We start from the raw sequence: 26,511 nt of genomic DNA, 5'->3' as shown, positions 1-26,511 counted from the left end.
CTTGCATTTCAATTTTTGTTGGTTGAATATATGATTATGCTTATTTGGTTGGTTGCATGAAATTGTTAATCTGAGACCAGTGATTGTTAATCTCGTTGTCTGTGCGGCCAGGGAGATGCGCTGCAATCTGAGACCACCTAAGATTTTACAGAAATGGAAAAGATTAAAGAAGACAAGAAAGAAAGCAAATAATACCCAATATACTCATATACTACATATCCTACATAGAGTTCTAATATTTAATTATTCATGGCTTCACAGAGATTTTATAAACCAACTACGACATTGAATAGTTAATTTATTATAGGCCATCCTTTATTTAATAGAATGCAAGACCTAGCTATCTAGGTGAAAACTGTGGCATGCTACCAGGTAAACCCATTTGGTCTAATCCTATGAAGCTGAAACAATTTTGCTTCCACTTCACATAATACTCTCTCTCTCTCTCTCTCTCCCTGTTTTAAACTTCAAATTCACGTATGTTGAAATTAAAAGGTGTAGGGAAGAAAAAGACAAACACAAGAATTTTATACTGGTTCGGCAACAACCCGCACTATTAGAAAATACACTTTCAACATCGATTATTTAGAACATTCTACATCGGTTAACATATATATGACAACATCGGTTCTCTAAATACCCGATGTTAAACACAATGAACAACAACAAAAAAAGTGTACGCATGATAAATGTTGACATTGGTTTTGTAGTAAAACCGATGTTAATATGTTATATTAACATCGGTTTTCTAGAAAAACCGATGTTAATGTAATATATTAACATCGGTTTCCTACGATAACCGATGTTAATATATTCCATTAACATCGGTTTCCTACGATAACCGATGTTAATATATTCCATTAACATCGGTTTTGCTAGAAAACCGATGTCAACGTTGATGATGCATACACTTATTTGGTGTAGTTCTTTGTGTATAACATCGGTTATGTGTAGATAACCGATGTTAATATTCAAATGTTCACATCGGTTATTTATAACTAACCGATGTTAATGTACAAGAGTTGACATCGATTATCTACAGATGACTGATGTTAAAATACAAACGCTGATATCGGTTATACACAAATAACCGATGTTAATGTACAAACATTAACATCGATTGTCATAGACAACCGATGTTAAGGTTCATGTCGACATCGGTTTTTGTAAATAGCAGATGTTGTTTATAATATTAACATCGGTTTTTGTTAATAACCGATGTTGTTTTCAAGTATTTTTTTTATAAATACTTTCTGTTTTTACAGTAAACCCAAAATTGTACCTGTCAAATGCAATTTCAAGCCCAATTCACAGCAAATAAACATTTTATTCTACTTTCAAGAAATTTTAATGATGATAAACATCAAATAATTGATTTATCATAAAGAAAAATCATCAAATGAATTCAATGTTCATATTACATAAAAAATGTCAAAATTGTTCCAAAGTAAACTAAGGAAAAAACCATTGTCCCTAAATCCTAGGCCTGATCTCTAACTCGGAGATAAAATTGTGCCCACTGGATCCGCAATGCCTTTAATCTCTCTGGCTCCAATGGTCTAGGATCGTTAAAATACTGCATGATGAAATAAATCATAATAAGTTAATAATGTAATACAAATTATAAATAAATCGATTTTGTTTGAAATAAACTTACCGTTTCCCAATTATTCCTAAAATTTCCTAAAATGATGGTGTACATCCAGTGCATCACATAGTAGTCGCACTCAGTACTTCCTTTTTGTCTATTACACTAAATACATAATGAAATTTGGATATTAATTAACAACTAGTGTACAGACACATAAAGAAATATATATAAGTGGAAGTTTTATGTAAATGATGTACCTTGACGACAATCCACCTAGCAGAAGCCTTTGATTTAGGCTGTGGAGCATCATCAAGACCTTTTAAAGCACTGTTCCAGATGAGTAACAATTAAAAACTTGTGTTGTACGTTGAGGTATTACAATGCAAATGTATTGAAAAGAACACTAACCTATTAATAATCCCCTTAAGGTAGTTGTCTGGCCTGTTATGCAATGAACAAAACCAGACAACTAGGTGTTCCTTGGGCAGGATGACCACCATCTGCCAGTGTCCGCTGCAGTGGAACCTAAAATGGGTTAGTACATTAGTAAACATTAATTAAATTTAGTTATTTTGTGACTTACCCATTTAGGTAGGCTCCAAGATAGACATCGCGTTGTGAACTCTGCATCCAACTCTTTATGTAACTTTTAGACTCAAACTGCGATTGCCCAGACCTCTGAATGGACTGTGGCTCGAGGAATCCATAGATATCAGAATTTCCCACTCGCATACATGTTTCAGTGAGATACCTGTTTATGTTAAGTCAAAGTTAAATATTTATGAATTGAAAGCAATAACTTAGGTAATTAAAAGTAATATAAAATGACTTACAAAATTCACAACTGTAACACTGATATGCTGAGACATTGACCACCATGTGCGATTTCAGAGAGGTCTTTGTGCTTTATGTAGAGGGGGAAATCTGGATTAAAGACCTCGAACACGGTGGCATCCCATCTAACCTGATAAGGCCTCAAGAAAAGCTCTGGGATGGTCAATGTCATCAGATAAAGCGGATCATCGACCTCCAGATCGGGCTTCGGAGGTGGTTTTGCCAGAGACACAGCTACCTGTTCATGAAACAAAGTTAAATAGGCTAATTTGAGGCACGCTTAATGAATTAATTTAAAAAGAAAAAACATATAGTAAGGACAATAAGTACCTGCTGTGATAAAGACTTGACCAGATGTGTCAGCCAAGCAAGGAAGGTGTGAAGTATCTGCCCCACTAAGGAAACCTCATTAGTGGGTACAGGAACTGGAGCATCTGCATCTGTAACCTCCTCCACACTCACCTTTACTTGGCCAGGCAACAAAGGAGTGTTATGAACAATAGTGGATCCCTCATAAACTCTCCCCATGGCAACTAGGCGGGCAGGATCTACTTCTATGTACAAGCCGCACTTGTCAGAGTCACCCGTCTCAGGATCGTTTCCTGAGGGATCAACACAACTCCCCTTTGTGCTCACTCGAGGACCGGAGGGACCAACCAGAGGCTCAGGAGGCACTGCAAGTCCCTGAGATTGCATCTGCAACTGAAGCTGGGACTGCATGTGGCTGAAGGATGCCATGACCTGCCTCGTCACTTTCTCTGTGATGGACTCCTCTAGCTAGTCCCTGATTTGCTGGGTCAGTTGCTGCAATTCGTCAGGAGGTAGGGAGGAAGCACTGCGGGACGTCTGTGGAGCCGATCCAAAGTATTGCTTGATGGTGAAAGCTTTAGATGGTCAATGTGCATGAAAGTCACATTTTTGTTGAAATTATGAAAATATTAAGAAAACGAAAAAAAGGTTCATGAACTTGGCACTTGATATCCAAAGTGCTTTAGTCTTTGTATCAAGAAGTTGTCTATCAATTTCTTGACTTAAATCAATGTCAAAGCCAAAAGCCAAGTCGAATCTGCTTCCCACCTATTTTTCAAATGACCTCTGTCCCTTCTGCCAAAGCCAAGTCGAATCTGCTTCCCACCTATTTTTCACTTGTCACAAAATTATGCCTTTGTGGTGGTAATTCAATTCATGGGTCAAGGAAGATAGAGTTCTGCACAGTAAGCCTATGGATAACTTTCTTCAGCACTGCTCATTGGCTGGCTCGAGGAATTCCAATAGAAGGAGGAAGATATGGTGGATAGCAGCTACAAGATCTATATGGAACCTCAGAAATGACATGATTTTTAATAATCAGCCTTTTGTCATCTCCAAATTGGTGGATAATGCAATCTTTCTCACTTGGTCATGGCTGAGGGGATGGGAGAAGAACTTCAATGTTCCTTTTCACCAATGGTCCTTAAATATGTCTTTGTCTTTTATCTAGTGTGCGATTTGTAGGGTCGGGCATTGTTGTTCTTTGTTGGCCTGTTATTTCCTGGTTATATTCTTGTGTTTTAGGAGATATTATTTCCTTTATCTTCTTGTAGTACTTATGGTACTATTTTTATCATATATATAATATTATCTTTGGCCGTTCAAAAAAAAAAAATCTCTATCAGATCTTATTTTTGAAGTTAAAAAGAATCCTATTTTGCTTATGTGCTACATTTCTTGTAAAACCCAAAACAAACAATGGGCTTCTTAAGGAAATGTGTTAAAAAAACCTAAAGAAATAATTAACACAATTTTCATACATTAGCCACTATTGAGGTTCATAAGTGTAATTAACCCATAAAGGATTATGATTTTGCAAGGTCTGTAACTTCATGAACTAAAGAGCAAATACAAACGAACAAAATACAAATACATCCAGCAACATCAAATGACTCAAATCCATTACTTCAAAATACAAATACCCAAAGGAACTACAACACAACATATTTTAATTAATAGCAACAAGAATATTCTCATCTTGGTAAGAACCACAAATAGAGATGCATATACTCACCGATTGTCAATTGTCGTTAGTGGCGGAGATATTCCTAATCAGCACTGATCACTTAGTAACACATAGAACACAAGCAACAACGAACCTTGACAGCGACTAACGAAGACGAACAAATCACCTGAGCAGCAAAGTAGACATGATATATACAAAGTTAAGCAATTGGTTTCGAAACATGACAACAGAGACATACCTTCGATGGCTTCCCTGGGAGTCTTAAAGCCAACCACAAGTGACTTCCAAAATCGATTCCCACCCTTTCCGGGACTCTTTCCTTTCCTAGTTTTCTTCGAGCTGCGAAAGTGAGCAAATGTTAAAATGAGGAACGCCTAATGCAAAAACGAAAGGACGTACCTCAATCGATAAGTGCCAGACACGAACTCCACAAAGACGAACTCCACAATGTCGTTGTAGTCACGGAAGCGCAGCCCAATTTGCGACAAAGACGAACTCAGGCAGAAGGAGAAAGAAGAAGAACGCCCTGGGAGTCTTAAGGCGAACCACAATGGACTTCCAAAATCGATTCCCACCATTTCCGGGACTCTTTCCTTTCCTAGTTTTCTTCGACCTGCGAAAGAGAGCAAATGTTAAAACGACAAATGCCTAATGTTAAAACGAAAGGACGTACCTCAATCGATAAGTGGTAGAAACGAACTCCACAAACACGATCTCCACAATGTGGTTGCAGTCAAGGAAGCGCAAGCCAGTTTGCGACAAAGACGAACTTAGGCAGAAGGAGAAAGAAGAAGAACAATAGGCTTCGAGCGTGCGGGTTGTGCAATTTCAGATTTTTAATATATAATGATAACAACATCTATTTTTTAAAAATAACTGATGTTAACATCAACTAGGTAACATCGGTTTTCTTAAAACCGATGTTAACATCAACTCGATAACATCGATTTTTCCCAAACCGATGTTAACAACGACATACTAACATCGGTTTTTCCAAAATCGATGTTAACTACTCCATAGTAACATCGGTTATTTAAATAATCGATGTTAATATCGAGTAGTTAACATCGGTTTTGGAAAAACCGATGTTAATTAAGTCTACTTATTTACAAAAATGCCACCGCGCTTTTGTTAACATCGGTTTTGTGAATAATCGATGTTAACCGTGCGATGTTAAATCTAAAAATTGTAGTAGTGACCTGCCTACATCCAGTCCCCAAGCAACCATCGGTTCTTGAGATTTCTTTCAACCTAGTAAAATCCTTTACAAGCAAAGATCCACAAGGGATGTACCCTCCCTTGTTCTCTTTGAACAACCAAGTGGATGTACCCTTCAATTGAACTGGTCCACAAGAGATGTATCCTCTCTTGTTCTCAGTTACAACAACCCAAGTAGATGTACCCTCTCTTGTTCTCAGTTACAACAACCCAAGTAGATGTACCCTCTACTTGTACCACAAAGGATGTACCCTCCAATGTGTTAAGACAAAGAATTCTCAGGCGGTTAGTCCTTTGAAATCTTTTGTTTAATGGAAAGGGAAGAATCAAAAGAATTCTCAGACTGAGTCCTTTAAATTGTCTTGGAAAGGGAGAAAGGAGACACAAAAGAATTCAGGCGATTAGTCCCTTGTTCTTTTGGAAAATGAAGAAGAGAGACACAAAAAGAATTTCGGCAATTAGTCCTTGTTGAATTAGTTTTGGCAAAGAGACAATAGAATGAAAAGATATAGCACACTTTTGTTTTCTGCAGAATTTTCAGTTGCAAAAGAACAAGGTTTGGAACACAGAAAACTTAGAAAGCTTTTTGACAAAGGAAGAAGAAGAAAGATGAGAAGCAAAGGTTTCAATAATTCTCAAAAGTTATTCAAGAAGTACTTCAAATGCAAGTCAAGGTCTTGCTTTTATAGAATCTTCATGTCTGGTCAAGAAAATCATTGGAAGAGTTATAACCTTGAGAAAATCTTGAGAAAACCATTGGAAGAGTTACATCTCCTGACCTTTTATTCAAAACTTGTCACTGGTAATCGATTACACATTGCATTTTATGAAAAGATGTGACTCTTCACAATTGATTTTGAATTTCAACGTTCAGATACATTGGTAATCAATTACCATAACCATGTAATCGATTATACAATGCATTTTATGAAAAGATGTGACTCTTCACAATAGATTACAGGAAATTGATAATCGATTACCTGAGAGTAAATACTCTGGTAACTTAGAAAAATTTGAGAAAACTCTTTTTGTAAAACAAAACTTTGCTATGTTTGGTTTTTGAAAAATCCTTTTCAATACTTCCCTTGTGAATTCATCTTCTCTTGACTCTTGATTCTTCTTGATGTCTTTTCTTGAATTTTGAAATCAACTTCTATTGAATCTTGAATCTTCTTGATTTCTTTTCTTGAATCTTGAAATCAATCTTGATCTTGAACTTGTTGACTCAATCTTGACATCATTCTTTTGGGCTTTTTGTCATCATCAAAACTACTTGATTCATCATCATGAAGCTTGCTTCTACAGTTATTAGTACCCTTGAAACACCCCCCAAGAAAAAAAAATTAAAAAACAGAAAAAGGTAACTGTTATTAGAATCTTAACTATTGAAACAAAATAAAGCAAAAGGTAGTATATTAGAGGACCACCCCCATGAAAGAAAAAGCTCTCAAAACAATAGAAAAGACATTTTTCTAAAAAGTGATGATTAATTTAAAAGCCAAGGAGATCGATGAGAAAGAAAAAAAAATCCATGATTATTAATTCAATCTCAACCCTTTTTCAGCTTCCTCAAAATCCATAGCAAAAATGTCATAAAAAATCAAAAGAGAGAGAAAGTGAGGTAGTTAATTAGTAATTAGTATTTAATTTCCTCATGCTTAAGTATTGTTTAATTTTCTTAATTGCAAATCTGCCTTTTCCTTGATAGCCTTAGGAATTTGACTGGAAAGCTTGTTCCCTATCACATTGCTGCAAAGATAGTGAAATATATGTTGTCTAAGTGATTAGGAGTAGCAAGAAAAATTATAAAGTTGAAATTTCGGCAAAGGTCATTCAAATTCATTGTGACAAATCCTTGGAACAGAGTAACATTTTATTGATAAAAGTCACTGGTGTTAAAGATTATAGAAATTATATTAGGAGTTCGTGTGTAAACCTAATTAGTCAATAGTATACTCAATGCTAATATTTGAAAACATAATGAATGAACAATAATATTAATAAGTGCTTACATGAATACTAGTTCTGTAAGGTGTGAGAATAACATTTACATACATAGATAATATAGAAACTATTATTGCATATTTTATAATTATATTTGTTGATTATTATTTATTACTAATATAGATAATATTGTAATTATAAATACAGTTTTTCATATTATGGAATTAAATTTATTGATTATTAGTAACATATATAATATTGTAATTATAAATATTGATTTTAATATCATATAATAATATTTATGGATTATTTGCAATATTGATAATATTGTAAATATAAATATTGATTATTAATTAACCTAAAATTTAATTGCAGGTTATTCAACATTTAACATGGGTGCTGATGTAAGCACCGATGTAGAAATTACATATTTCTACATCGGTGCTTACTCAGCACCAATGTGGAAACATGCATTTGTTACATCGTTCATGAGGTAACACCGACTTAGAATGTGTAATCTCTACATCAGTGGTCAAGGTAGCACCGATTTAAAAAATGCAACCTTCAGCAACGGGCATGACGTTAGCAACGTTGTAGATAACACATTTTCTAAGTCGTTGATGATGTCAGCAACGTAGTAAATAATGATTTTTCAAAGATGGTGGTTTACTTAGGAACAATGTAAAAAATAATGTGTTTTCTACATTTTCTATCTGGCTCTGCATTTAGTGGTGTTATTCCTTCTAAAATGTCTCAGCTCTCAAAATTAGTCTCGCTTGATCTCTCATTTCTTGGAATGAGAGTTAAAGCAGCAACCCTGGAAAATGTGATTGTAAATGCAACTGATATAAGGGAGCTCACTCTTGATTCCCTAAACATGTATTCCATTAAACCAAGCTCTTTATCTTTGTTAGTGAATTCTCATTCTCTTTGGTCTCTCTTAGTCTTGGAGATATAGGATCGCAAGGGAAGTTAGCAAATAACATACTTTGTTTACCTAATCTAATAAAGCTTGATCTGGGTTTCAATAGGTATCTTGAAGGTGAACTTCCAGAGTTCAATCGGAGCACTCCTCTTAGATACTTGGATCTCTCTTTCACTGGTTTTCCAGGAAAACTTCCCAATAACATTAACCATTTGGAGTCTCTTAACTATTTGGATTTTCATGCCTCTTACTTTGAAGGACCTATTCCTCTGCTTTTATCTAATCTTACGCAACTAAAATTCTTGGGCCTTGGTGAGAACAATTTCGGCGGTGAGATTCCATCATCACTTTCAAATCTTCACCATCTCATTTACTTGGATCTTTTTTATAGTAATTTTGATGGTGAAAACCCCGATATGTTTGACAATCTTACACTAATAGAAAAAGTAGTTTTCACAACATGGTAACGACATCGGTCAAAAATAACCGCTGTAGTATAACACGCGGTGGCAGTCTCTTAATTATAAGTTAAAAAATGACAACGGTGTTGTAGAAACCCGTACTTGAATAACAAAGCTGAAATTTCCACAACATTTTTTTCATGGAGCCCGATGTGGTGTGTGCGGCATGTGATAGTCACATGACACTCAGTACTCGCGTTACCGTGGACCTCACTCACGTTTCAGACCTACCTAGCTTCTTCACTCAGTTGCCCTACATAGCTTTCATCACCGCTTCAGTGACCTCTTCGGTACTCTTCCTTCCGCGCTGGCCGACACACCCCGTGACTCAAAGGTGAAACGTATTTGGCCGCCATTCGTGAGAGGCTCGACCTCTAATCATCCTCGAAGGCCAAACTGAACCCTAGCCTTCTCATATTGTAAGGTTTCTTTTTTCCTCTCTTTGATTTTTCTGTGTTTCATTTTCTATTTTCTTATTAGCTTTATCATAAGTTAGTTTTAGCTTTTGGACAAGTGCATGTGTAGAACCTTATGTTTTAGCTTCTTAATGAGAAGTGTGCAAACCATAAAATGGGTTTTCCCTTTGTGTAATCATTCAAAGACACGCCATTATGCTCCATTATCCATAGCCATTTGGGTTTCTCAAGCCTCAATGTCTTCAATTTCGTCCCTACCTACCTAGGGCTTCTATCACAATTTCTATCAGAACATCCAACCTGTATCTTCTGCTAACCATAACTGCATATTTTACAATTTGCGTCAAACTTCTTGAATTGATAAACAATATTGACAGAATCCGGCATCCAAATATTGTTGAGCTTATTGGGTATTGTGCAGAGCATGGTCAAAGGCTTCTGATTTATGAGTATTGCAGAAATGGGTCGCTGCAGGATGCACTCCATTCACATGATGAATTCAAAACAAGACTGTCATGGAATGCTCGCATTCGGATAGCACTCGGGGCAGCTAGATCCTTAGAGTAAGTCAATTAACTATTGAGTATTGACATTAAAGAAAAATATTTGCCCCTAGCTGTCAATTTGGTGCATATAGTGGGTTCAATGTTTTCTTTTTATAAATTTAATTTGTCTTGCCTGAATTTTCAAGTATTCTTGGGTGGATTAATTTAATGCTGGAACTTTATTGCTAGAAATTTGGGGTCAGTATAGTATATATGCTACAACTTTTGAAGTTTAAGATTCTAAAACATAAGTTCTCCATCATGTGTCTTGATGTGGAACTTTGAATCTAACGTTGTAATGTTGTCCTCTGACAAGGTACTTGCATGAGCAGTTTCAGCCACCAGTTGTACACAGAAATTTCAAGTCTGCTAACATTCTCCTCTATGATGATGTTTCAGTGCGTGTATCTGATTGTGGTTTGTCTCCACTAATAACTAAAGGTTCTGTAAGTCAAGTAAGAGATAATTAGATATTGTAAAAAATGTTTCTGGATTATGAGGGCATTGGTAAGAAAAGTTTTGCAAGAAAAATACATATTTTGTGTGGACTAACCTACGTAGTAGCAATTTTGATTATGGTAATTTTGTATTATGTTTAGGTTTTTCCCCCTCATCATTATAAAGCAATCACTCTGACTTGGAATGATTAGCGCAGGCATATGAATATATATAACTTGTAGCCAGAAGATTATAATTATTTTTACTCAAAAAGAAAACTTCAAAATCATCCTAAATGAACATGCTTCCAGTGAAATGCACAATTTTTTTATAACTTGTATTTGGTTGTTCCCTCTGTAATCTTGCAACTACATTATACCAATAGTGAATAGCATTTCATTGAAATAATTGTCAGTACAATTAGCACTATATAACATTCCATGCATTTTCAGCTCTCAGGACAACTGCTAACAGCATATGGCTATGGGGCTCCAGAGTTTGAGTCAGGAATTTACACATACCAGAGTGATGTTTACAGCTTTGGAGTAGTTATGTTAGAACTTTTGACAGGCCGTCAGTCCTATGACAGGTGAGAGCCAACAACTGAAGTACTTCAGCATCTATTTTTTTATGAGTAAATTGCACTAACTACCCCTGAAGTTTAATGAAATTACACAAACACTTCTGCTTTATCTATTCTTACACTAACCTCCTTAGTTGTTCAAAAATATACATTGACACCCTCTTAATTGTTTGAAAAACATTAAATCTGACTTCCCAAAAAGGAGGTTACTGTACATGTTAAAAAAGCAGGTAGACTTGTGTAATTTTACAAAATCTTAGAAGTAAAATTGAGGGTGTAAAAGTTATAATTATGATGAAACCTGAATTAAAAGTAACATTTTTTCATAGAAATTATGTTTGTACCATTTTCTAATAGCTAAGAGAAATAAGAAGAGGATAGAGGGAAGTGTCAAAATTGAATGAATGATATAATAGAAGAAAAAAATGAATTTAAAAAAATTATAAAATCTATTCATAAGAATAATATAATTTGTTTTCAAGCTCACTCCAGGCCCACTTCCACCAAGGCAGCGAGCCGTACCACATATGCTTTGCTGCCAAAGTATGTGCATGTGTCACAATAGAGTGTGCATTCTTTTAAACAGTGTGCATTCTTTTAATCCCTCGTGAAAATTGCAACGATATAAGCAATGTGCATTCTTTTAATCCCAGTACAACATTCAATTTTCCCTTGTGCATTTCTAAGCATTTTCTAAGAGATGAGCATCTGCAGAGTCATTAGTACTGGTCATTTGACTACCAGTAGCTCTAATTTTCTTTTGTCCAATTTCATCCGAAAGTTCAGGCTTGTCATCTTCTTCTGGAAGTTCAGGCTTGACATCTCGATCATCATCCTTTATATAAACTTGCTCATCACTGTGAAGTCAAGGACGAAAATCAGGGAAAAAGAACAAAGAAAAGAAAGTCAAATTTTGAACTCCTCATGTGATGAACATAAAACAAGTAACAATTAACACATTTATTTCGACAGAATATGCATTTAAATATCATAGACAATTGATGCAGTTTTAATAGCACACAAGAGTATCAAGAATATCTAGGCACCAGCTCCTATGTCTTTCTGTTTAATTATGACTATTAGAAAACATCAATATTCAAAGGGCTCTTTGCAACCGGCAGCACCACTTTCATGATGATATTTTATGCCAACAACTACATCTTTCAGGCTTTAGAATAATATAGACTTTCTATCTATTTTGTTAAGAAGTGCCCCATTAGCTAGGAAAATAATCTAAGTAGTTGTTATAAGACTTGAGCAACCCTCTCCTCTCGAGTTAGCTTTTATGATTGAGTTAGGCTTGGTCCATTTAATGGAAATACTTGATTTGGTAACTGTTAAGAATATAGGCAAGTATTATGGATTAAGGAAGCAGCGACTCCTAAAATCAAGGGGTGACTAATTGGGAGCTTGATTCTGGGTGGCCAATTCCTATTAATTAGGATGTTGATTGCAGGGTGATAGATTGCCAATTAAACATTTGTATACCCTTAACCCATCCTTCTATTATAACAGATGCAGTAGGGACACTCCCTTTCTTGAGGTGTTGAGTGTTAGACACGTTAATTCCCACACCAACACCAGTATGGCACATGTTAGACACTACTCATTCAATGTTCACTTAAAAAAAATAATTATTGACCCAAACATACTATATGACTCAAACACTCAAGTCAACACCTCCATCTCCATATGGACAGACATTTTAAGAAAACTAGTATTATAAAAAAATATTTAGTTTTTAGCATTAAGAAAAAGTCACTTTAAAATGTAATATAAAATATTAAAAAACAATGTCTCTTACTATGTTTTGTGAGGCTCATTATAATAGAAAGGTGCATATACAAGAATATACAAATATTGGTTACTATTTTAGATCTTTTATGTTTCTCATATGTATGTGTGTTTTATAGAAGTGTCCCACACTCCCACTATCCTATATTTTTTACACTGACCATGTCAGAGCATCTGTGTTAGTGTTGGGTCTAGTGTCCATGTTGGAGTCATCTGTCAGAGTATAATAAGCATGAGGAGTGAGGACTAAGGCAAAGTGTGCTTCATCCCACAACATTTTTACATCCTCTCTCTCTCTCCCCAACACAATGACCATGGAAAACTACTCATTTAATATGATACAAATTTAAATCATTTCTTACCTATAATCAACATGCTTTCTCTTTCCACCAGCCACTCTGGCATTGTACTTACAAGCATTGGCTTCAATTTCATCTCCTGAGATAATTTTATTATCGACATTATAAGGTTTAAAAACCAGTATAAATGCTTTGAAGCCACCAATATGATCAATGGTTTCCCACAGTCCAAGTGTGGACTAAAATAAAGAAAGCAACAGGAATAATATTCCCTGTATAGTGAGTACCTTTCAAAAAACATTCTTCTGAACTCAAGCACAGGACATCAGTTGCTTGATCTTTTGTTTCATTCTTGTCTGCACTATCAACTATAAGCACGTTAAGATTATGACAATCAGTCTAGCTTACAGAAGAAGAGCACAAAAAGTTGGTTTATGATATACTTTTCATTCAACCAAAAAGCTAGTGATATACAATTTAATTTACCAGATAAGAAAGAGCCCACTGACAAACCAAGTTGAAAAAACTCTGAATTATAATACTAAAGGACAGAAAAAAATATCAAATTTTGTCAGCAAACAATTTTATAATTCATGTGATGGAAGCTTACCTAGGGATTTTGTTAAAGACACCCCTTTGCTAGTTAGTTTTATTTTGTTATTGGATAAAACACATTCTTTTTATAGTTAATTACATCGTAAATAATTTCTAACTTTTGTTTAGATTACAATCATCTGACCATGTTTTCTGTCATAGGGAACCATAGACTTTAAATTAGCAGCTACAACTTATTACACTCTATATTACTATTTATAAGATAGTAGCCAATATGTACCAAGGATGTTAATAAATACAAACCATATTGAGCTTTGAGATTAAAGGAAAAGAAAAAGCAATTAGAAGAACAAAAATACCCAGCAAAATGGCCAATTTACCTGGGGCATAACCATGTACTGTCTGATGTACCTTCACTATCAAATCCCACACAGAAGGCATGATACCTGTCAATAAAAGACACCTATTAGACTTAACTATGCTTCTAACAGTGTTTGTTATGAACTTATATCAAATACTTTGACAAGTTAACAAACACTTTTTTCTGCCAAATGTCCCTTACAGATGAGGTCTAAGCCTAGGCAAACATGCAATTACAAATAGCTAACCAATCCAACCCCAACATCCTTGTCATAAAAGATAATAATAACCTACTGAAATTTTAGTCAATGACATCTTAAAATAAAACAAAAATCATTTAAAACAGTATATCTGAAACCTATTAACCTAATCTGTTGATTTAAGTTTACCATATATCACATGAATCACAGGCTATTGATGTATCGAGATCAGAATCTCCTTCAATAGTAGCCAACCCATTGCGAACCTTGCAGCCATCACCATCCAAGCAAATAACTGTCTACAAAATGATGAAATACATAAGGATTAGTGTTATGCATTAAATGTTCAAAATGGCAAGAATGTTGACAATTATATTAGTCCATGAACAAATTATCTGCACGGATTTTCGTTATTTAAAAATGTTGAGGAATTTATAAATGTATTAATTGTGTCGGAGAATCAACTTATGATAAGAATCAAAAGATATTTGCATAGAGGATATATGCTCATGCAAAAATACAAGAAATACTAGAAGTCAAGATTTCTTGCCTGCAATTCTAAAATTATATTATATGGAAAAAATTACATTTTCATCAATGTAGTAAGAGGGAAATGACTGTGTTATTCTTCTCTTCAATGGACCAGTCATTATCTCTGCAGTCATGAAGGAAAACAGTTAAGATTATATAAATTTATTTACTGCAGAAACATGATCAAACTGTAAAGCATTTACTCAAAATTGAGTAATGAAACTGTGCAGAATTTACTTAAAATTCAGTCATAGTGATGGACCGCTAGAATTATGCAAAATTCATGTCTTTCAACTCAAACACCAATTCTGAAAATCCTAAGCTTAAATTGAGTAATGAAAATAAGGCTGTCAATCATACACACATAATAGAGGAAAAGTTACCTGAAGAATGAATCATCTTCAACTTTATTGTTTCCAATGGTATCATATACCTTCACAATCATGAGTTTCACATGTTTAGTCAAGCACCAAATTTAATACTATATTTTCAAGGTATTAGATGCATTAAAAACAAAAAATTTCATAATAATATTAATCAAAACAACAAAGTAAATGGCCTAAAACATAATTAATAAAGTGAGCAAATTCAATTGTAACCTGAAGATTTATACTAAAGCAATGAAGATAAAGCAGCATTCCGCAATTTTATATCACTCACTGGAACACAAGTGATTAACTGAAACTCATTCTGGCAAAGTGGGCAAAGATTAGTGATGGTAGCCCAGTCGTCAATGCATACAAAGCAGAACCTGTGAAATAAATGTACCAAGTCAAAATTTCAGATATTTCAACATACATACTGAAAAATGAAGAAAATATTATCAACATTTAATGGGACCAAGTGGAGGAAAAGAATGAAAATTTAACATAACAAAATCATGGCGCAAACTAATAGAGGCTCTCCTACAGCCATTTAATCCCAATACAACATTCAATTTTCCCTTGTAGCTTTCAAATTTAGCATCTCCATACAACAAAATAAGCTCCACCATTTTAAGACTAACTCCCCAAATAATAACCATATATAAGACTATTTTATGTTTCCTCCAGCATAAGAACCTGAAAAAACTGTTTGCTGTTGTTGTATTTTGTTAAGCTAATCATCACTAACCACCTATTCGATGCTATGCCACTTTCACTTTGAGCAAAATACATTGTATTCAACTTTTCATTGACACCTCTGTCTTCAAACCAGGGCCTAATCCCCTACTCCACTACCCACTGCCACTACCATCCCAATTTGACACAGTACATAATGTTATCCCCCTTCCTTTACATATTTGAAATCAATGTAAAGACTCCAATGCAACTTCCCAACAATATCTGACAAGGCAATTCCATAGGAGGATTTTGACCCTTGAAGTTTTCGATAAGAAATTTTAATTTACAATTGTAATAAAATAGTGTTCCTACTTTCCCAACAATTTTTCAATTTACAATTGTAACATTAATATATTAATTGCTAAATCAATTGGGCTGATTGTAGAATATGCCAAATTGAATCACCGCACGCCCCACTAAATTAAATGCAAAATGAAAGCCACTCACAAACTTTTCACATGACAATTCACCAACAAATTTCTCATATTCATAATAAAAATCAAATTTACATCTTTTTTAAGATATAAATTCATTCTTTAGCAACTACAACAACCTTTAAATAAATATTTCATTGGCAAGTATCATAATTTGAATGACTCGGAGGATATTTCGGAGTGGTCGATTCGGATGATATAACACTTCTCAAATGTGTATACGATATAAAAATATATATATTTATTATAAATTTTAATTAATAATATACTAATTTGTTTATTAAAAAACGTGGGTAACAAGAAGCAAAAGATCATTGACTATACCTAGGCTTGAAACTGAAAGTATAACAAGCTATTAGTTAGCCATTTAGTTATTCCAGGTAGCACCAAATCATCTAGCACTGTAATCCAATGGGAAGCTAATTCCTGTGGCTGTTAAGAAAGGTGATACTGTTATTTTGCCTGAATATGGGGCAACTGAGGTGAAGCTTGATAACAAAGTGTATGTATTTTTTTTTATGATATGTTTTATTTATTAGTTTATTTGATACCCTCATTCAATTCTTCAACATGATCCTGAAGTTTAATATGGTAGATATAAATGTTTGAATGGAGTAGAATTATTCTTGAGGTCCTATATTTTTGTAAAGAAATTGTTTCTTTTGATGATTACACTTAAACTTTGATATTTTTGCCTACATGATGCCTAGAAGATTCATATCTTGTTACAAAGTTGATCCCTTCAGGTCTAAGTGAGTAAATGTTATTGTGTGTGTGTGCAAATTGAGAGAAAGATGCAGCGAAGAGAAAGCCTTACCATAAGGGCATGCAAGATATGAAAACAGAGAGAAAGAAACTGAAAGGAATAAAAAAACAAAAGTTGGGTGTGGGGAATGAAGCCTGGTCCGAGAATCAATTTTGTTTTTTTTTTGTGTTAAGAGGGTAAATTTCCATTGGAAACTTTCACTCATCTCAGTACTCTCCTCCTCCTCCATGACCTCGAGCCAGACAACATTCCTCTCAACCTCACCTTTGCAAGGAAACATCTCAAGTTCTTAACCACACCCATGACATGTGTGTGTAGAGAGATCCTTCAAAATAAAGAGAGAACCTAGCTAGGTGCGTAGCTACACCTATGATCCTGTGGTTTGAAGTTTGAAGTATAAACAAATGAAGGAACTACTTTTGAGGGGAATGAAGTATACGACTTAAATTTATAGTATTTCATAGTGTAAACTTTATACAAAGATACTAAATGTGTGATTGTCTCATACATGCCAATGACCTTTAGCTACTTTGCTGGAACTTCTTCCTATAGAAATATAGATATAGAAGATATTATGTGTTTTTTGTTTGTAGGTAGTTGCTGCTGAAAAATATGTTAGAACCAATGAATTGTCCCACGTACTGAGGAGTTCAATCTACACTGCTGTCTTTGCCTTGCCATTATTGTCATCCCAGTCGTAGCTGTTATTTACCATATTTTTTAGGTTTGTATTTCTTTGACTCACAACAATGATAATTGCATGCTTCTTTATATATGACGTGATGTATTATATAACTAAATTATGAGCATTGTGAGTGAACCTTAGTTTCCCGTTTGAGATTATATACATCGATTAATACGGATAGTTTGTATTAATCGGTGTATTGAATCTTGAATTGCCTGTTTGGACAGTTTGGGAATAATATTTTTTTATAGTAGATTATTACGTATAGGTTAATTTTCTTTTCTTAAATTTGTCAACATTTCGGTATACTTCATTTCCCTTTGTTCTCTGAGTGCATACTTGAATGTGGTGGATAACAATACATCACTGCTTTCATCTCGTGTACTTGGGGACTTAGGCGAAATGCTGCCGAAATTTTGACAAATTTAAAAAAGACAATTAACTTGTAGTATTCAATCTACTATAAAAAAAATTACTTCCAGAATGGGATAGGGCCACACCTTTACTTAGAAAAGTGAGCTTCACATGCATGTTACATAACTTCATAAGGTGGTGCAGCAAATGGACAACATGGATCGAAGTTGGATGAGAGCATCACGGATCACTGCTGAGTATGGGATTGGGGTGGAACAGTTTCTCCAATTTACCGAAATGTATGCCCCTTCCTTGCGCGGAAAATATTTTTGTCCATGTGTCAAATGTGCAAATGGTAGACACCAGTCGCTAAATGAAATAAGATCACATCTAATATGTCACGGGATGATTCCAAATTACACAAACTGGATATGGCATGGGGAATTGCCAGACAATCCAACATTGTCTCACACTGAGGCAGTCGATGTAGATACGGGTTGTCGTATAGAAGAAATGATTCGTGACCTAGGGCAGGATGGTTTTCGGCAAGCACATGCTCCTTTGTATGAGAAAATAGAGAATGATTCAAAGACTCCTTTGTATTCTGGGTGCACAACATTCACAAGGTTGTCTGCGGTCTTAGCTTTGGTCAACTTGAAGGCACGATTTGGCTGGAGTGACAATAGCTTTACTGAATTGCTAGTGTTATTGAAAAAATTGCTTCCTGAAGATAACACATTGCTGAAGTGTCAATACGAGGCGAAGAAGATCTTATGTCCAATGGAAATGGAGTACCAGAAAATCCATGCATGCCCAAATGATTGCGTGTTGTATAGAAATGAGTATGCAAAAATGCGCACATGCCCAACATGTGGTGTATCTCGCTACAAGGTCAACAACCATGAAGAAAGTGATGTTGCAACCGCAGAGAACAGTCATCCCGCAAAGGTTTGTTGGTATCTTCCAATAATACCAAGGTTTAGGCGATTGTTTGCTAATACACATGATGCAAAACAGTTGATGTGGCATGTTGAAGGCAAAAAAATTGATGGATTGCTCCGACATCCGGCTGATAGTCCGCAATGGAAGGCATTCGATGCTTTGTATCCTGATTTTGGGAATGAGGCCAGAAATCTAAGGCTTGGTCTTGCCTCCAATGGAATGAACCCTTTTGGTAACTTAAGCACCAGTCAAAGTTCATGGCCGGTTTTGCTGATGATTTATAACCTTCCTCCTTGGTTGTGCATGAAGTGGAAGTACATAATGCTTCGCATGATGATAGCGGGACCAAGACAGCCTGGTAATGATATTGACGTGTATCTAACTCCGTTGATTGAAGACCTGAGAACAATGTAGGAACACGGGGTAGATGTTTGGGATGGGAATTTGCAGGAGACCTTTAGGTTGCGTGCAATGGTTTTTTGTACCATAAATGACTTTCCAGCATATGGAAATTTAAGTGGTTACAGTGTGAAAGGCCATCACGCATGTCCTATATGTGAGAAAAATACAAGTTTCATCCAACTAAAACATGGAAAGAAAACAATATACACAAGGCATCGAAGATTTCTGAACCAGTTCCATCCATATCGACGATTGAAGAAAGCTTTCAATGGATCTCAAGAAAATGAAAGTGTGCCAAAACCGTTACATGGAAAAGAAGTCTATGATCGTGTGAACAACATCATAACTATCTTTGGGAAGATGCAAAAAAAAAACCAGTAGTGAGACAAACATCTGGAAGAAAAGGTCCATTTTCTTTGAGCTTCCTTATTGGTCTGATCTTGATGTTAGTATAGACATCATGCATGTGGAGAAAAATGTCTGTGATAGTTTAATTGGCACCCTTCTTAACATTAAAGGCAAGACAAAGGATGGTTTGAAGTGTCGTCAAGACTTGGTTGACATGGGTATACGAGAGCAGTTACATCCAATAGCAAAAGGTTCGCGAACGTATCTACCCCCAGCATGTCACACAATGTCAACTAAGGAAAAAAGGAGTTTTTGTCATTGTTTGCGGAATGTCAAAGTCCCTGAAGGATACTCTTCAAATATCAACAACCTTGTATCCATTAATGATCTTAAATTGGTTGGCTTGAAATCTCATGATTGTCATGTATTAATGCAACAACTACTGCCTGTAGCAATTCGGGGAATCTTGCCTGACAAAGTTCGGGTAGCCATAACCCGTCTATGCTTTGTTTTTAATGCTATATGTAGCAAAGTCATTGACCCTGCAAGATTGGATGAATTGGAGAACGAGGCTGCCATTGTCCTTTGTCAAATGGAGATGTACTTTCCTCCATCATTTTTTGACATAATGGTTCACTTAATTGTTCATCTAGTCAGGGAGATCCGGTTGTGTGGTCATGTATTTTTACGCTGGATGTATCCAATTGAACGGTACATGAAGGTGTTAAAGGGCTATACCAAGAATCAACACCGACTAGAAGCTTCGATTGTTGAAAGGTATGTTGCTGAAGAATGTATCGAGTTTTGCTCGCAGTACATTGAAGATGCTAAATCTGTCGGGGTACCTGAAACTCGTCATGTGACGACACCAAGGGGCAAGGGTACACAAGGCTACAATGTTGTGACAATGACTCGCCATGAGGTCTCACAAGCACATCTATATAAATTGAATAATACAGCAGAGGTCATTCCATACATAGATGCCCACAAAAAAGAAGTTGCCGCACTTAACCCAAAATTCAGCATGATGAGGGTTTTGCAAGAGCACAACAGAACTTTCATGAACTGGTTTAGACACACAATATTTGCTGATGAGGCTACTTCCAAAACATTACGATTGTTAGCTCTTGGGCCAAATCTAAATGTTTCGGCGTGGAAAGGGTATCACATCAACAATTATTCCTTCTACACTAAGTTACAAGATGAGAAAAGCTCGATGCAAAATAGTGGTGTGACTGTTGATGCTGATTCGGATCACTTTTGTAGTGCGTCAGACAACAATCCCATTCGAGCATCCATGCATTACTTTGGAGTCATTGAACAAATCTAGGAGCTTGACTATACTGATTTTAGAGTGCCTGTGTTTAAGTGTAAGTGGATCAATGCCCGTACCGGTGTCCGGCAAGATGAAATGTGATTTACCTTAGTGGACTTCAACAAGGTGGGCTACATGGACAAACCTTTCATTATGGCACAACAAGCAAGACAAGTATTTTACGTCAAAGATCCTTGAGATTCAAGATATTCAGTGGTTCTACAGGGAAGACCTAGTGGTTTAAATGACGCACATGATCCAACGATGCTTGACATTTGTGAGACACCACCTTTTTCGACAACTATGCCTAATATGAATGATTCACACTACGTTGACGATGTACACGCAAATCGTAATGATCATGATGAAGGACTATGGGAGAACATTGTTACGTAACTAATTCTTATCAATGACATGTAATAACCTTATGCCTTTTGTGTTTTGTTATTGATTAATGTTCATATATTTCCTTTTAAGCAAGTTTATAAAATTAGTACGTTGTTTATAACATACTTCTTTTTCTTTGACAGGTTCATGGCAACCCCATCAGGGTCCCCTTCGCAGTCAAATATTCAATCACCAGCGAAGTCTAGGAATACTAGAAAATCAACAAGGCTACAGAGGTTGACTGTACGGGCATTGGATCAGCCAAAACCAACTATTTACATGGATGCCGCAACTGGCCGAGGATCGGGCCCATACAAAGAGGAATTCCACGGTTATCTTGGGGTCGTGGCTAGAGAAAAAATTCCCATTGTACATAATAGCTGGAAAGATGTTCCAGACACGCTAAAGGACCTAGTATGGAATGACATTTTGGTAAGTGATTTTAATATTGAGTACATGTTGGTTTATTTGCTCATAAAATTGAATGGTATGCAATTTGTCAAACATTTACAAAACCCCTTGTAATGTAGGCAAAATTTGATATCCCAGAAGCTTTGAATGCAAAGAAAAAGGTCATGTCCATCGTGGCTAGTAGATGGAGGCAATTTAAATGTAACCTGACAACTAGATTTGTGTATGGTAACTCCGAAGGTCAACATGAAGTTGATCCTCCGGTCAAATATGACGTAGATAAAGAAACTTGGGAGCAATTTGCCGCAAGCCACAAAACCCCTAACTGGCAGGTTAGAGGTCAATATCTCTCAATGTTTCAAAAATAAATTGGTGAATATAAAGCCAACTTAATCTTTGATGATTCTTAAATAAATTGCTACATCACAGGGAATTAGGAAGAAGATGCAAGAGATCCAAAAATACAATGATTGCCCCCATGTACTTTCTCGGGGGGGGGGGGGGTGTGATTTGCTTGAAAAGAAGATGATGGATGAGAAGATGAAGAAAAGACAACATGACACAATGACGACTGAGAATACACCAAACTCTAGGGATCCCCTATCTCCCATTCAAAGACATGTCAAGTGGGTGTTGGCACGCACAAAGCAATATGGACAGATGACATCTAAATCGACACAAGAAATATCTGATAAAATTGTGAGTTGCTTGTTCAATTTCTATTACAATGTACTGAAATTTGAAAGAATTGTTTGTTTTTGATAATTTTATGACTTGGTTGTTCAGATTGTAAGTTAATTGTACATTTATAATTTGTCTCACGCAGGCCTCATTGGAAGAACAAACGAGACAGGGTACCATTGTCCCCCATGGTCATGAAGACATACTGAACACTACCATCGGGCGACCGGATCATGGAGGCCGTGTTCGGGCAGCGGGTTCTGGGGTCACAATAAGTCAATACTTTGGAAGGGCAGCACGTGGCTCCAGTTGCTCATCAGGCTCGATCAGCCAAGTACAGTTGGCTGAAATAATATGAGGCCTACAGGAACAGTGGAAAAATGAAATACAGGTATTGAAACATGAGTTGAAGGAACAAATCATACTTGAGATGTCATAAAGGGGAGCATCGATCCCAACACATATTCAGCCAGATATACATGGGTTAGGAGCACGAGTGAGCACAAAAGGGAGCAATGCGGAGACTGTTGTCAACCTATGTCCGCCTAATCATGTTGCTCCTGTCGAACCCCCTATAGGGTTGTATGTCCAGTGCCAAGATTCAATTCAGTTGGTGGCCTTGGGAAAAACATATGACGGAGGCTCAACCATACACAATGTGGCTTATGCAGACGATGTCGTAAGGGTTAGTGTTGAGCAAGTTATTGATGGTGACGCTGAGGTCCCATTCCCGACATCAGAGATTAAGTGTGTCAAGCAGGCCCTTCACACATTCATTGCATGGCCAACACCACTGGTTAAAAAAAATCTATATTGAGGTATTTTACTTTTTATGTTTTCCAATTCTATACATACGTACCTATATCATAACATACTTGCTAACATTACTATAATTGTTGGTTTCCTTAAATATTTAGCATGAGGGCACCAGTCCAACTAAAGACACTAAAGCTATTGGACTGGTCAACGATGTTGTCGTAGATGACCCCTTGCGCGAGTTGATTAAGAGCCTAGTTGACATTTATGAGAAGCCTATAGAGTTAGTGTGGGATTTAACTAAATTTGGAATTCCAAATGCAGTTGCATCATTGTTCGTAACCTGTGATGATGTGAATGAAATAATATCAGGTGTACAATGTTTGAACATAACTATACTACAATTATGGACCATGTAAATATATTTCATGCCATTCACTAATATTGTATGTCTGTTGCGTTGTATACATGATATTAACTGAATTTTTCAACTGTTCAAAATAGGTATATGGACGAATTGAGTCAAAGAGATGGTCTAGGATCGGTGTATGGATTCCTTGAGCCGCAGGCTATACTAAATGCAAATGATAGACGTGGACAATGTCAAGAATACATTGAAAAATGGCTTAAGGAATCAAACCGACATTTCTATCTAGGCGCTTATTTGAATAAGTAAGTTGATTGTGTTGTGCTATAAGTTAAATGATGTTTGTGTTATTGATACATCACTGTTGTACACGCAAATGTAGCGGACATTGGCAGCTTATTGTTTTGTGTCCTACTAAAAATACTGTCGTCTGATTTTGTTCTTTGCGTAGAAGGTCAGATGTTCATATAAAAGCTACAATTAACAAGTTAAGTAACTCATTTTAAGTTGTGGAATTTTGGTTATAGAACTCGCGGTACTATAGTAGTGTTGCCCACATTAGCTAACAATTTTAATGTTTCTTTTACAGTGCATTTAAGACTTTGGAAACCAACAGTGAGGGGAAATTTGGTCACAGTACACCGCGGTGGATTGAACTGAAGGTTAGTCGTAAATTTTGAATTTAGATGCAAATGATTTCCATTTGGAAAACATGTTAATGGTAACGTTGAATGATTTTTCCCATTCAATGTAGAGTCACGTTCAAAGTGGAGCCTATGAATGTGACTATTATGTCATGCATTGGATGTGGAACATAATCGTCGGCCAGTTGAAGACTAATTGGACGCTGGTAAATTTTGTCTTCATTTTTTGTCTTCATTTTGTAGCACTACATAACTAATTACTTGTATTTTATATTGTGTAGTGGTTCAATGATGGCACGCCGCTAGACATCGACACGATCACAACATTACGGAAAAAATGGGCAGAATATTTTGTTAAACTTAGAAGCATCCAATGTACAAAGCTGTAGTTAACATGCGAACTACCACTTTGGTGTTTGTCATGTATTTCATTAAGTGTTAGAAACAATTTACCTGATGTAATGACTTTTATGTGTCAATAACAATAGATATTTGTTAAAAACATGTTGCTTTGCACCTCAAGTTTGACACAATGTGTTCAATTTGCATTTGGTATTTGCATCGGAACGATCATTGTTTGTTGTGCAAGCAACCTCGCAAATTCTGCAGGTCTTTCCAAAGGTGGAAAATGATAACTACTAATCATTTCAACGAACTACTGTTCCAAAGGTACTCTTTCTCACAATTCTCACTTCCTTTCATTCTTTAATCTCATTTTCTCTTCAATAGGATTTCTATTGGAGAAGAAAGTTTTCTTCTCATCGTGATTTTGTTTTTATACTATTTCCATGAAATTTTATTCTTGTGTATTTCTTTTCTCTCTTCAATTTTTCTTGGGGCCACTGCTGAAGTGAATGAAACTGCTAAGAATTTTGGTGATGAAAAGCAAAAGCCTTCAGGTGAGGATGATGTTGCTGCAGATGGAAACAAGGAAAATCCTACTAATGAAGCTTAATTTTCATTTCCATCATTAAAATTTGTCAATTTTCCTTCTAAATATTGGGTGTATTTATACTTCTTGCATTTCTTAACAAGCCTTTTATTTGTATTGTTGTATGTAGAATTTCTTAGTTAATGCTTTTAGTTTCTTTAAATTTTATAGCTTAATTGATAGCATTTATTTCCTGCTGGATAGGAGATGACTCTCGAGGAATATGAAAAAGTACTAGAAGAGAGAAGGAAGGTTTTCCACGCACTTAAGACTGAGGAGAGAAAGGTACGTAGATACTAAAGTTTTCGAATCCTTGCAGCATCTCTTGAACAACAAAGACAATGATGACATCTTTATTAAGCTGGTAAGGCTTACGGCTCTCTGTTTTCAGTCTAGTTTAGTTTTACGTATTAAGAGTTAACTCCTTATTTAATTTATTCTACCATTTTTATTGAATTACCATGGGATTTAAAAGTTGGATTTGTTTTACTTTGGTATGTTTTTAGCATTTTGGTAATTCTGCTACATGGCCCTAACGGTTTGGACCACCGTTATTTGGATAACCTACATCCGTTGTTGGGAGCTTTGCAGAAAAAAGTTAAAAGGTAAAATGTAGAGGTAGGCAAATGGTATTTTTTATATTCTTTACAAATGTCTTACATTGATTATCATATCCGTGCCATCAAATTTATTATATATTGTGGGACTTTCAAATGGTCAAACTAATCCGGTTATATGCAACAATATGAAATTTAATGCAATTTGCAGTTTTAGTACTACTTAAAAATCTATATAATATTTTGAGTTAAAATTTGTTGGTATTGTATTAATTTTATGTCTTCATGAGAATCTTAGTTTACTTACAGTTTCATAGGGAGGCATTCTTGTATGCTTGTTGTAACCTGTGATGTGATTGGGACCTGTTAGAAATAAGGGTTGGATGATATGTTTGGAGAAAACATTATGGAAACATGCATCTATAAAATGATTTCTGCTGCCTTAGATGTTGATTCTGTTGACTTTATTTTTGTTTTCAGGTCCTTGAGCGGGATGAAATTATGAATAAATTCTACAACGTGACAGCTCAGTTGGAACAGTCTTTGGGTGGTATTTCCTATGATAAACTTGATATATCAGATGAAGTTAAAAAGCAGGTATAAATATTTCAATTATATATGAACTATTGTATGTATGCAACTCAGTGATTTTAGTCAGCCAAATCTGATCTATTGAGCGTTCCTTCCTCTAGTTATCTATTAAGATTACAATAGATACTGCACCACTGTGGCACTTCT

The 26,511-nt window shown here is 35.6% G+C and overlaps 1 protein-coding gene and 2 long non-coding RNA genes across 3 annotated transcripts; 1 reads left to right on the top strand and 2 right to left on the bottom strand.

Annotated features, from left to right (window-relative positions):
• The first annotated feature begins 7,975 nt into the window (after nucleotides 1-7,975).
• On the top strand, nucleotides 7,976-11,001 carry LOC114384117 (probable serine/threonine-protein kinase PBL5). The gene is made up of 6 exons (XM_028343788.1): nucleotides 7,976-8,076; nucleotides 8,313-8,462; nucleotides 8,615-8,926; nucleotides 9,763-9,948; nucleotides 10,247-10,385; nucleotides 10,821-11,001. The coding sequence occupies exons 1-6, from the start codon at nucleotides 7,976-7,978 to the stop codon at nucleotides 10,959-10,961; spliced, it is 1,029 nt and encodes a 342-aa protein (XP_028199589.1). The 3' UTR covers nucleotides 10,962-11,001.
• Nucleotides 11,002-13,117: 2,116 nt separating this feature from the next.
• LOC114385401 lies at nucleotides 13,118-13,566 on the bottom strand. Its single transcript, XR_003660865.1, has 3 exons — nucleotides 13,531-13,566; nucleotides 13,332-13,412; nucleotides 13,118-13,183 (listed from the first exon to the last, which is right to left on the bottom strand). It is a non-coding gene; the product is annotated as an uncharacterized LOC114385401 (long non-coding RNA).
• Nucleotides 13,567-13,981: 415 nt separating this feature from the next.
• On the bottom strand, nucleotides 13,982-14,775 carry LOC114385402. The gene is made up of 3 exons (XR_003660866.1): nucleotides 14,747-14,775; nucleotides 14,349-14,454; nucleotides 13,982-14,045 (listed from the first exon to the last, which is right to left on the bottom strand). It is a non-coding gene; the product is annotated as an uncharacterized LOC114385402 (long non-coding RNA).
• Nucleotides 14,776-26,511: the final 11,736 nt, after the last annotated feature.

This window comes from Glycine soja, chromosome 14 (assembly GCF_004193775.1).
Source record: "Glycine soja cultivar W05 chromosome 14, ASM419377v2, whole genome shotgun sequence".
Taxonomy (NCBI): domain Eukaryota; kingdom Viridiplantae; phylum Streptophyta; class Magnoliopsida; order Fabales; family Fabaceae; genus Glycine; species Glycine soja.
The sequence above is the reverse complement of the archived record's forward strand: the minus strand, read 5'-3'. Positions and strand labels throughout refer to the sequence as shown.